Source organism: Entelurus aequoreus, linkage group LG05, assembly GCF_033978785.1.
Source record: "Entelurus aequoreus isolate RoL-2023_Sb linkage group LG05, RoL_Eaeq_v1.1, whole genome shotgun sequence".
NCBI lineage: Eukaryota > Metazoa > Chordata > Actinopteri > Syngnathiformes > Syngnathidae > Entelurus > Entelurus aequoreus.
In genome coordinates this window covers 84,964,324-84,975,352 of record NC_084735.1, presented here as the reverse complement: position 1 = coordinate 84,975,352, position 11,029 = coordinate 84,964,324, and the positions used below count along the sequence as shown (strand labels likewise).

The 11,029-nt window shown below is 38.9% G+C and overlaps 1 protein-coding gene across 1 annotated transcript; it reads left to right on the top strand.

Moving 5' to 3' along the window:
- Positions 1-674: 674 nt before the first annotated feature.
- sumf2 (sulfatase modifying factor 2) lies at positions 675-10,167 on the top strand. Its single transcript, XM_062049145.1, has 9 exons — positions 675-989; positions 1,208-1,334; positions 3,444-3,558; positions 7,610-7,654; positions 7,798-7,948; positions 8,018-8,073; positions 8,147-8,231; positions 8,292-8,433; positions 8,500-10,167. Exons 1-9 carry the CDS (start codon positions 914-916, stop codon positions 8,588-8,590), a joined length of 888 nt encoding a protein of 295 aa, XP_061905129.1. The 5' UTR covers positions 675-913; the 3' UTR covers positions 8,591-10,167.
- Positions 10,168-11,029: the final 862 nt, after the last annotated feature.

The window sequence follows — 11,029 nt, the reverse complement described above, 5'->3', positions numbered from 1 at the left end:
AGAATGACATTTTCACAGTACAAAGTGTTTATTTGGTTACACTTATAGACATCTTATAAGTAGACGCAGCATTAGCTGCTGTGACGCGAGAAATTCGGCCGCCATCTTGAAGTGGTGATGAGGAACCGGCGAGCAGCCTAAACTGGTAGAAAACAGCGTTTTCCTGCTCAAACGAGCGGACTGTTGAAAATAGGAATCGGGGGATTACTTTTCACAAGTAAGAGTTAACATTAACGTACTATTGGTTGTATTTTGTGAAAAGAATATCACCACGGAGTTGAGAAGGAGCAAAGATCTTCAATAGTACTGAGATCGTAGCCGCCAGCAAACAAGAGTATGACCATAATATAATTGCTTGTCAATGAAATTAATTACATTTTAAAATGTCATACTTGAATAACATAAAGTTGAAATAAATTATGAAGATAAAGATTGTAAAAGCTGAACACCAGCCTGGCATTTTTGTTTTCTACCTGTCTCAACTGTCAGTTTAGGCTGCTCGCCGGCTCCTCGTCACCACTTCAAGATGGCGGCCGAATTTCCCGCGTCACAGCAGCTAATGCTGAACTCGCTCGCTGCGGCGGTCCCCCTCGCCGGAAGTAAAACCGTCTGGGCTGAAACAAACCGGAAACAAGAAATGGATGCAGAAAACATTCAAATAAAAGCTACACGTTCACGTCACTTCCATGCCAACAATTAAAACGGACCAAATCGTAGAACATTGATGGGTTTTGTTGACATATGAACGCCTATTGTTCATGTTACCAAAAGGGTAATTTAAAGCGGAACAATTTATTGACGTCGTGTTTTCGACCGAGCACATTTCACCGTCGTACTTGCATGAGTAGAATGAAAGCGACACATTTCTTCAAGTTATCTTCGAAACTTTAGTTAGAATCAATTTAACGCTGCTATGACAGACAAGGCGGTAAAAATGTTGCGCTTTCTTTTTTGTGTTTATGTTTGTTTGCCGTTCGTGACCGCAACAGGTGAGACAATTTGACCATATTCTAACCATGAATTGATTAACGTGGACCCCGACTTCATTATTGCGGTGTTACCATTTAGTGGTCAATTGTACGGAATATGTACTGTACTGTGCTATCTACTAATAAAAGTCTCAATCAATCAATCAAAAAGTTATTGTGACTCAGTTGAAATTGTAGCGAAGACGTTATGTTGGTGCTAAGAGTGTGTTTGTTGTTACCAGCAGAAGAGGAAGAAGACGTGATGGCGTTGATCCCTGCGGGGGAAATGGCGACCAGTGACGCAAAGTCAGTTGAAATTGAGTCTTTTTTCTTGGACAAACATCCTGTCACCAACTACGCTTTCAGGTAAGAAAACAACATCGTCTTCATTAACCTCTTCAGGCCCAAGCTGTTTGTTTACATGCTGTTTTTTATTTCTCTTTGCTATTAGGGCTTATTGGACCCTAATTAGAATAAAAACTAAGAATCATCTTTTGATATGATGTACTTAGTCCATAAGTACACTTATGTGTACTTCATGTTTAGTGACATGCTAATTCTTATTTTTACACTTTTTTTTTCCAAATTCCATTGTATGTTATACTCTTCTGACACCACCAGATGGCAGTATAAGTGTCCACATAAGCGTCCATAAGACCCCAATTCAGTAGTGTACACAATTTTGGAAATAAGAGCTAAAAGGTGCTGTCCACGCATGTGGCCACTAAGCCTTTAGAGCAGGGGTGTCAAACTCAAATACAGAGTGGGCCAAAATGTAAAACTGAACAAAGCCGCGGGCCAAGGTTGAACAAATTAACCTTTTTAATAGGGACCCAAACAAGTTTTGCATTGAATATTGAACAAGCAAGGCTTATATAACTTTATAGTGACATGCAAAATCCAGTTTCAAATATTAATAATAATGAAAAAATATCAGTGGCATATCATATACAATTTAAATACAAATTGAATAACTCTTTTCTATTTGCAGCCTTCTGAGGTAAATATCAAAATTAACTTTTTCCACAGGCTAATAAATTTGAAAATAAAATAACAAAGAATAAAACAACCATTCAGGACTTTAAACTGCTCAGTTTGCAACACACTGATCTAATCTGATGTGCCCAAGCCAGATACCTGCCATCTTTTTTTGGATGCTAGATCATTAATGTATTAATGTCGGGGCTCAGGCTTTGAGCTGAGGCAACCTTCATTATCCAACGAAGGTGTTCATCAGTCATTATATCTCGTAGTCCACCCAGACTACAGTCTTGGGGACGTGCCTTTAAATGTCCTGTATGAGCTGTCATCACGTCCGCTTTTCATCCATTCTAATAGTGATGGGTTGATGAGGCGTCATGAAGCGTTTCGACACATTGCAAAACTGTATTGATACTGTGTCACTAAATACTGACATCTGCTGGACATTAAAAATCCCTACAGGCAACCTATGGACCGACTCAACTGACACTGATTTGATGACCTAGTATATACAATAATATAAACCAAGTCATTGTATTTCATTTAGGATTATTTCATACCTTCATTTAAATAAAAATATATTTTTATCTTTTTTAGATACAGTCAATAAATAATGTGAACATGTATCATAACATGGAAATCTAAGAGAACGTGTTGTGAATGAGGATGCTTGTGGACTGGGATTTATTTAATTTATTTTTTTTACACATTTTTATTTAAAAAAAACCAGTTTTTCCAACGTATTAAATTTTAGACTTAGTTATTATTTCTCCAGCTGACAGCATTGAGTAGGTGGATTTGTTAATGTACGACAATTCTGTCGTACAAATGCGACATTTAACCTGCAGAAAATATGAATAGTAAACTAAGAATCATTTTGAAGAGATTTTGAATTCTAATAGATCAAGTGGAAACTTTGAGAGAACAGGAAGAAACGACAAGGAAATGAACACAAATACCTTTTTTTCCGATATACGATCAAAATATTCCCACACGGCGGAAATCTTTCTTTTTGCCCGAGGCTGCTCCATGATCTCCGACGACGATAAATTACAAATGACCAACGACAGAAGTGCGGCGATTCTGTTGGCAGCAGCATCTGGTTGACAGATGCGCTTCCTTATAAACACAGTTCGGAGCGCAGGCGTCAGTGCGACACAGTTCGCGTATCGGTCACATGACCCACACAGCTCATGATCGGTCACGTGACTTTCTAAAAGCGGTACGCGCACCGACACAGGGTTTTGCTCTATGAGCTTGACGCATGCATCAGTGTCCCATGCTAATTCTTATTTTTACACTTTTTTTTTCTTACTCTTGTGACACCACCAGATGGCAGTATAAGTGTCCACATAAGCGGCCATAAGACCCCAATTCAGTAGTGCACACTATTTTGGAAATAAGAGCTAAAAGGTGCTGTCCACGCATGTGGCCACTAAGCCTTTAGAGGTTTTAAACGAACATTAACGCCGACAGGACACTTTTTTTTAACAGACAATTCGTGAGGGAGCGCAAGTACCAAACGGAAGCTGAGAAGTTTGGATGGAGTTTCGTCTTCCAGGATTTTGTTTCTGAGGACCTGAAGAGCAAAGTGACGCAGAGGATTGAGGTCATTATTCATATTTATTATCTATCTCGGTGTTTTTCAACCACATTACCATGAATTGATTAACGTGGACCCGACTTAAACAAGTGGAAAAACTTATTGGGGTGTTACCATTTAATAATAATAATAATACCTGAGATTTATATAGCGCTTTTCTAAGTACCCAAAGTCGCTTTACATGTTAAAAACCCATCATTTAGTGGTCAATTGTACGGAATAATGTACTGTACTGTGCAATCTAATAATAAAAGTTTCAATCAATCAAAAAAACAAACTGTGCCGCGCTAGTGTGCCATGGGAGATGATCTAATTTCACCTATTTGGGTTAAAAATATATTTTGCAAAGCAGTAATTATAGTCTGCAAATGACGTGTTGTTGTTGAGTGTCTGTGCTGTCTAGAGCTCGGCAGAGTAACCGTGTAATACTCTTCCATATCAGTAGGTGGCAGGCGCTAGCTAATTGCTTTGTAGATGTCAGAAACAGCGGAAGGCAGGGTGCAGGTAAAAAGGTGTCCAATGCTTAAACCAAAAAATAAACAAAAGGTGAGTGCCCCTAAGAAAAGGCAATGAAAGTTAGGGAAGGCTATGCAGAACAAAACTAAAACTGAACTGGCTACAAAGTAAACAAAAACAGAATGCTGGACGACAGCAAAGACTTACTGCGGAGCAAAGACGGCGTCCACAATGTGCATCTGAACATGACATGACAATCAACAATGTCCCCACATAGAAGGATAAAAACGACTGAAATATTCTTGATCGCTAAAACAAAGTAGATGCGGGAAATTAAGTCGCTCCGGAGTAGGGCTGCAACAACTAATCGATTAAATCGATTATAAAAATAGTTGGCGATTAATTTAGTCATTGATTTGTTGGATCTATGCTATGCGCATGCGCAGAGGCTATTTTTTATTTATTTTTAATAAACCTTTATTTATAAACGGCAACATTTACAAACAGCTGAGAAACAATAATCAAAATAAGTATGGTGCCAGTATGCTGTTTTTTTTCAATAAAATACTGGAAAGGATAGAAATGTAATTTGTCTCTTTTATCCGATTATTAATCGAAGTAATAATCGACAGATTAATCGATTATCAAGTTAGTTGTTAGTTGCAGCCCTACTCCGGAGTATAAATCGCACTGGCCGAAAATGCATAATAAAGAAGGGAAAAACATATATAAGTCGCACTGGAGTATAAGTCGCATTTTTGGGGGAAATGTATTTGATAAAAGCCAACACCAAGAATAGACATTTGAAAGGCAATTTAAAATGTCTAAAGAATAGTGAACAACAGGCTGAATAAGTGTACGTTATATGAGGCATAAATAACCAACTGGTATGTTAACGTAACATATTATGGTAAGTCATTCAAATAACTATAACATATAGAACATGCTATACGTTTACCAAACAATCTGTCACTCCTAATCGCTAAATCCCATGAAATCTTACACGTCTAGTCCAGGGGTGTCCAAACTTTTTCCACTGAGGGCCGCACACTGAAAAATCAAAGCAAGTGGGGGTCATTTTGATATTTTTGTATTTTAAAAACCAATAGAATATATGTATAAAAAAGATACATTTAGGCCTCCACTCAGACTTGATCCCGGGGACCCCAAAAGGTTTTGGTCAAAAAAAATATTACAAATGTGTCATTATTTAGTATTATTATTATTATTATTATTCAAGGTTTAAATCTCTAGATCAACATTAGGTCTGTCTGACAATATAACGCTTTAAGTTGTATGCCATTTTTGTCAAGGTAAACCGTTTTTTTTATGGAAAAAACTAACAAAATATGCAATATTTTCCCCCTATAAAATTTTAAAGTGGAATATTTGAGATTATATAATAATTAGGGATGTCCGATAATGGCTTTTTTCCGATATGCCGATATTGTCCAACTCTTTAATTACCGATACCGATACCAACCGATACCGATATCAACCGATACATACAGTCATGGAATTAACACATTATTATGCCTAATTTGGACAACCAGGTATGGTGAAGATAAGGTCCTTTTTTAAAAAAAATTAATGAAATAAAATAAGATAAATAAATTAAAAACATTTTGTTGAATAAAAAATAAATTAAAACAATATAAAAACAGTTACATAGAAACTAGTAATGAATGAAAATGAGTAAAATTAACTGTTAAAGGTTAGTATTATTAGTGGAGCAGCAGCACGCACAATCATGTGTGCTTACGGACTGTATCCCTTGCAGACTGTATTGATATATATTGATATATAATGTAGGAACCAGAATATTAATAACAGAAAGAAACAACCCTTTTGTGTAAATGGGGGAGGGAGGTTTTTTGGGTTGGTGCACTAATTGTAAGTGTATCTTGTGTTTTTGATGTGGATTTAATAAAAAAAACAAAAAAAACCCCGATACTGGTAATAAAAAAAAACGATACCGATAATTTCCGATATTACATTTTAACGCATTTATCGGCCGATGATATCGGCAGACCGATATTATCGAACATCTCTAATAATAATTGGAGTCTTAAAAAGGTCAATAACTCGTAACAGCATTGATTTTAATTCATTGTTTTTTTTAGCAAAAAAAGTCCCACTAAAATGATTGGCGATCCAAAATGGTACCGCTCAGTAAAGTTTAAAAAAATAAATCCAACATTTTTTAAAACTTTTACCACAATAGTCTCAAGATCAACTTCAGATCTATCCGTCAATTTATTGTTGTTTATGTTTTTTGTTTGTTCTTTTTAGGCAACCAAAAAATATGCAACATTTCCCCCCCAAAATATCTCAAAGTGTAATATTTAATGTGAAGTAAATGGAGCCTTGAATGGGTCAATAATTCATAATGACATTGATTTTGATTCATTATTATTTTTTAAAGAAAGAAACAGCCTGCATGGCAGCTTTGTGTTATTAGAGTCAATAATGCAACATTTTCTTGTTACATTTCACCTGTTTGCTCTTTTATGCCACTTTTTATGGTTTTTTTTTGTTTTTTTTTCATCATATTTTTAGAATGTGCCGTGGGGCTGTTAAAAAATGACCTGCGGGCCGCACTTTGGACACCCCTGGTGTAGTCTCTTACGTGAATGAGCTAAATAATATTATTTGATATTTTACGGTAATGTGTTAATAAATTCACACATAAGTCGCTCCTGAGTATAAGTCGCACTATGAACTATGAACAAAACTGCCACTTATAGTCCGAAAAATACGGTATGTAAATCTAATCTATTATTATTATAACTAGAGATGTCTGATAATATCAGCCGGCTGATATTATCGGCCGATCAATGCTTTAAAATGTAATATCGGAAATTATGGGTATCGGTTTTTTTATTATCGGTATCGTTTTTTTTTTTGTTTTTTTTAATTAAATCCACATAAAAAACACAAGATACACTTACAATTAGTGCACCAACCCAAAAAACCTCCCTCCCCCATTTACACTCATTCACACAAAAGGGTTGTTTCCTTCTGTTATTAATATTCTGCTTCCTACATTATATATCAATATATATCAATACAGTCTGCAAGGGATACAGTCCGTAAGCACACATGATTGTGCGTGCTGCTGCTCCACTAATAGTACTAACCTTTAACAGTTAATTTTACTCATTTTCATTCATTACTAGTTTCTATGTAACTGTTTTTATATTGTTTTACTTTCTTTTTTAATCAAGAAAAGGTTTTTAATTTATTTATCTTATTTTATTTTATTAATCTAAAAAAAAAAAAAGGACCTTATCTTCACCATACCTGGTTGTCCAAATCAGGCATAATAATGTGTTAACTCCACAACTGTATACATCAGTATCGGTATCGGTTGATATCGGTATCGGTAATTAAAGAGTTGGACAATATCGGAATATCGGCAAAAAGCCATTATCGGACATCCCTAATTATAACATGTTTTTCACTGGACTGCTACTTCAAAGAGACAACAGAATAAATCCTGTTTGCATGCAGTTACCACCGTAGTCCACTAGATGGCAGTGAAGCCACAAGGGAAATGTTGCTTCCTAATAAAGTGAACTTGCATTACTTGTGTCTGCAGTCTGCTCCGTGGTGGCTTCCTGTGGGACGAGCCTTTTGGCGACAGGTGAGCTTCTTTACCTTTTATCTCATTATTTCTGATATTTAAAGTATCCACACGCACGCACACACACGCACACACACACACGCACACACACACGCACACACACACACACACACACACACACACACACACACACACACGCACAGCCAGCAGGTCCTGGCTCTGGCATCCGGGAGCTCCTGGACTTCCCGGTGGTTCACGTGAGCTGGAACGACGCTCAGGCGTTCTGCAGCTGGAAAGGCAAGCGGCTCCCGAGTGAAGATGAGTGGGAGTGGGCAGCACGTGGGCGGCGGCAAGGTGCTTCTTCTCATTTGGGTTTTCAACCCGCAACCTTCCCTCCTTCAACCTCCCTGCCTTGTCCCTCAGGGCGGACTTTCCCGTGGGGGAACAAGTTCCAGAGCAACAGGAGCAACCTGTGGCAGGTGATGATGATGATGCTGTCGTCATGGCGACCCTCACTGTGCTAATGAGATGAAGCTAACGGCAATGTCACAGGGGTCCTTCCCAGACGGGGACACGGCGGAGGACGGCTATCACGGCGTGTCGCCCGTCACCGCCTTCCCGCCTCAGAACGACTTTGGTAACGGCGAGCGCCGATGACGATGATGAAGGACCCTGACGCCATCTTGCTTCCCTGCAGGTCTCTCGGACATGATGGGCAACACGTGGGAGTGGACGTCCAGCGTCTTCCCCGCAGCGCAGCACATGTTCGTGCTACGCGGCGCCTCCTGGATCGACACGGCGGACGGCTCGGCCAATCACAAGGCGACGCTCACCACCAGGTGAGGGAGGGGGCGTTAACGTGAGCTCTAAAACACAACTCATGTCTTTTTGTGTCCTCCCTGCAGGATGGGCAACACCCCTGACTCCGCCTCCGATAACCTGGGCTTCAGGTGTGCCTCCGGTGGCGGGAAGAGGAAGCAGCGGGAGGAACTGTAGTGAGAGGAGGATTGGGATGAAGATGAAGATGACGAACAGGAAACTTGCTGACTCAGAAGAAACTGAGTGGCAGGAAGCGAAACATCAAAAAGTTTCCACTGCGGTCTCTGGAACTCACAAGTGACTCACACTTTATAGGTCGGAGGTCCAAACTCTTTTCAGCGAGAGCCGAGTTAATACGTTGCAGAATGCGGGGCCACTTTGATACATTGTGCACATTATAGACACGAGAAGCGGCACATCAACACATCTTAGCTTGGTCTTATCACTCACAAAGTACACTTGATGTCATTTTGCCCTCAATGAAGACATTCAGGCATAAAAACTATTGGCCACTCAACCACACCAAAACAATCACACTGTTCAGTATCCTGGCCACTGATTGGCCGGGCGTCGGGCAGCATCGCCAACCTTTTGGGGCAATTGTGCAACCTTTTGAGTACCGTATTTTCCGCACTATAAGGCGCACCTAAAAACCTCCAATTTTCTCAAAAGCTGACAGTGCGCCTTATAATCCGGTGCGCCTTATATATGGACCAATTTTGAGCCACAACAGGTCTTGCAACTACGGGATGCATAAAGTAACCACAACCTCTACTGTAGCGTCTATTGTATGCGCCTTATAATGCGGAGCGACTTATATATGAACAATGTTTTAAAATAGGCCATTCATTAAAGGTGCACCTTATAATCTGGTGCGCCTTATAATGCGGAAAATACGGTAATATAACTTGGTACTTGACATGTGCTAACTGCTAGCATGCTAACTTTTTTGAAACCATTTTGCAACCGAACACCTCAGTCACGTGACTTGGTTGCTGACGCATGCTAACTGTTAGCATGCTAACTTTTTTGAAGCAATTTTGCAGCCGAACACCTCAGTCACGTGACTTGGTAGCTGACACATGCTAACTGTTAGCATGCAAACTTTTCTTTAGCCAATTGTGCAGCCAATCACCTGAGAGCCATATACGTAACTTGGTATTTGACACGTCAGCTCAGTGTTTTTCAACCTTTTTTGAGCCAATTAAGGCACATTTTTTGCGTTGAAAAACTGCGGAGGCACACCACCAGCAGAAATCATTAAAAAACGAAACTCAGTTGACAGTAAAAAGTCGTCGCAATTGTTGGATATGACTTTAAAGCATAACCAAGCATGCATCACTATAGCTCTTGTCTCAAAGTAGGTGTACTGTCACCACCTGTCACATCACACCTTGACTTTTTTGCGGTTTTCCTGTGTGTAGTGTTTTAGTTCTTGTCTTGCGCTCCTATTTTGGTGGCTTTTTCTCTTTTTTTTTGGTATTTTCCTGCAGCAGTTTCATGTAGTAGCTCCTTTGAATTCCTTCTAAGTCTATAACAAGATCTGATAGCTCAGTACAGCTCTTTTTATTACCAAATATGTGTTATGTGTTTTATGTTGCACGATTGCACCAAGAAAAATTCCTAGTTTGTGAACCCGTTCTCAAACAATGGCAATAAAACTAAAACTATTCTGATTGATATTTCCCGCATCTACTTTGTTTTAGCAATCAAGAATATTTCAGTCGTTTTTATCCTTCTTTGTGGGGACATTGTTGATTGTCACGTCATGTTTGGATGTACTTTGTGGACGCCTTCTTTGCTTCGCAGTAAGTCTTTGCTGTCGTCCAGCATTCTGTTTTTGTTTACTTTGTAGCCAGTTCAGTTTTAGTTTCGTTCTACATAGCTTTCCCTAAGCTTCAATGCCTTTTCTTAGGGGCACTCACCTTTTGTTTATTTTTGGTTTAAGCATTAGACACCTTTTTACCTGCACGCTGCCTCCCGCTGTTTCCGCCATCTACAAAGCAATTAGCTGCCGCCTGCCACCTACTGATATGGAAGAGTATTACACGGTTACTCTGCCGAGCGCTAGACAGCACCGACACTCAACAACAACACACCATTTGCAGACTATAATTACTGCTTTGCAAAAAATCATTTTAACCCAAATAGGTGAAATTAGATCATCTGTTAGCATGCATGGTAACTTTTTATTTTTTCCGCAAATTGTACAGTCGGTCATATGACTTGGTACTTGACACAGTCTAACTGTTAGCATGCTAACATTACCATTTTAATTTTCCTGAAGGAACCCATAAAGTACTACCGTATTTTTCGGAGTATAAGTCGCACCGGCCAAAAATGCATAATAAAGAAGGAAAAAAACATATAAGTCGCACTGGAGTATAAGTCGCATTTTTTGGGAACATTTATTTGATAAAAGCCAACAGCAAGAATAGACATTTGAAAGGCAATTTAAAATGTCTAAAGAATAGTGAACAACAGGCTGAATAAGTGTACGTTATATGAGGCATAAATAACCAACTGGTATGTTAACGTAACATATTATGGTAAGAGTCATTCAAATAACTATAACATATAGAACATGCTATACGTTTACCAAACAATCTGTCACTC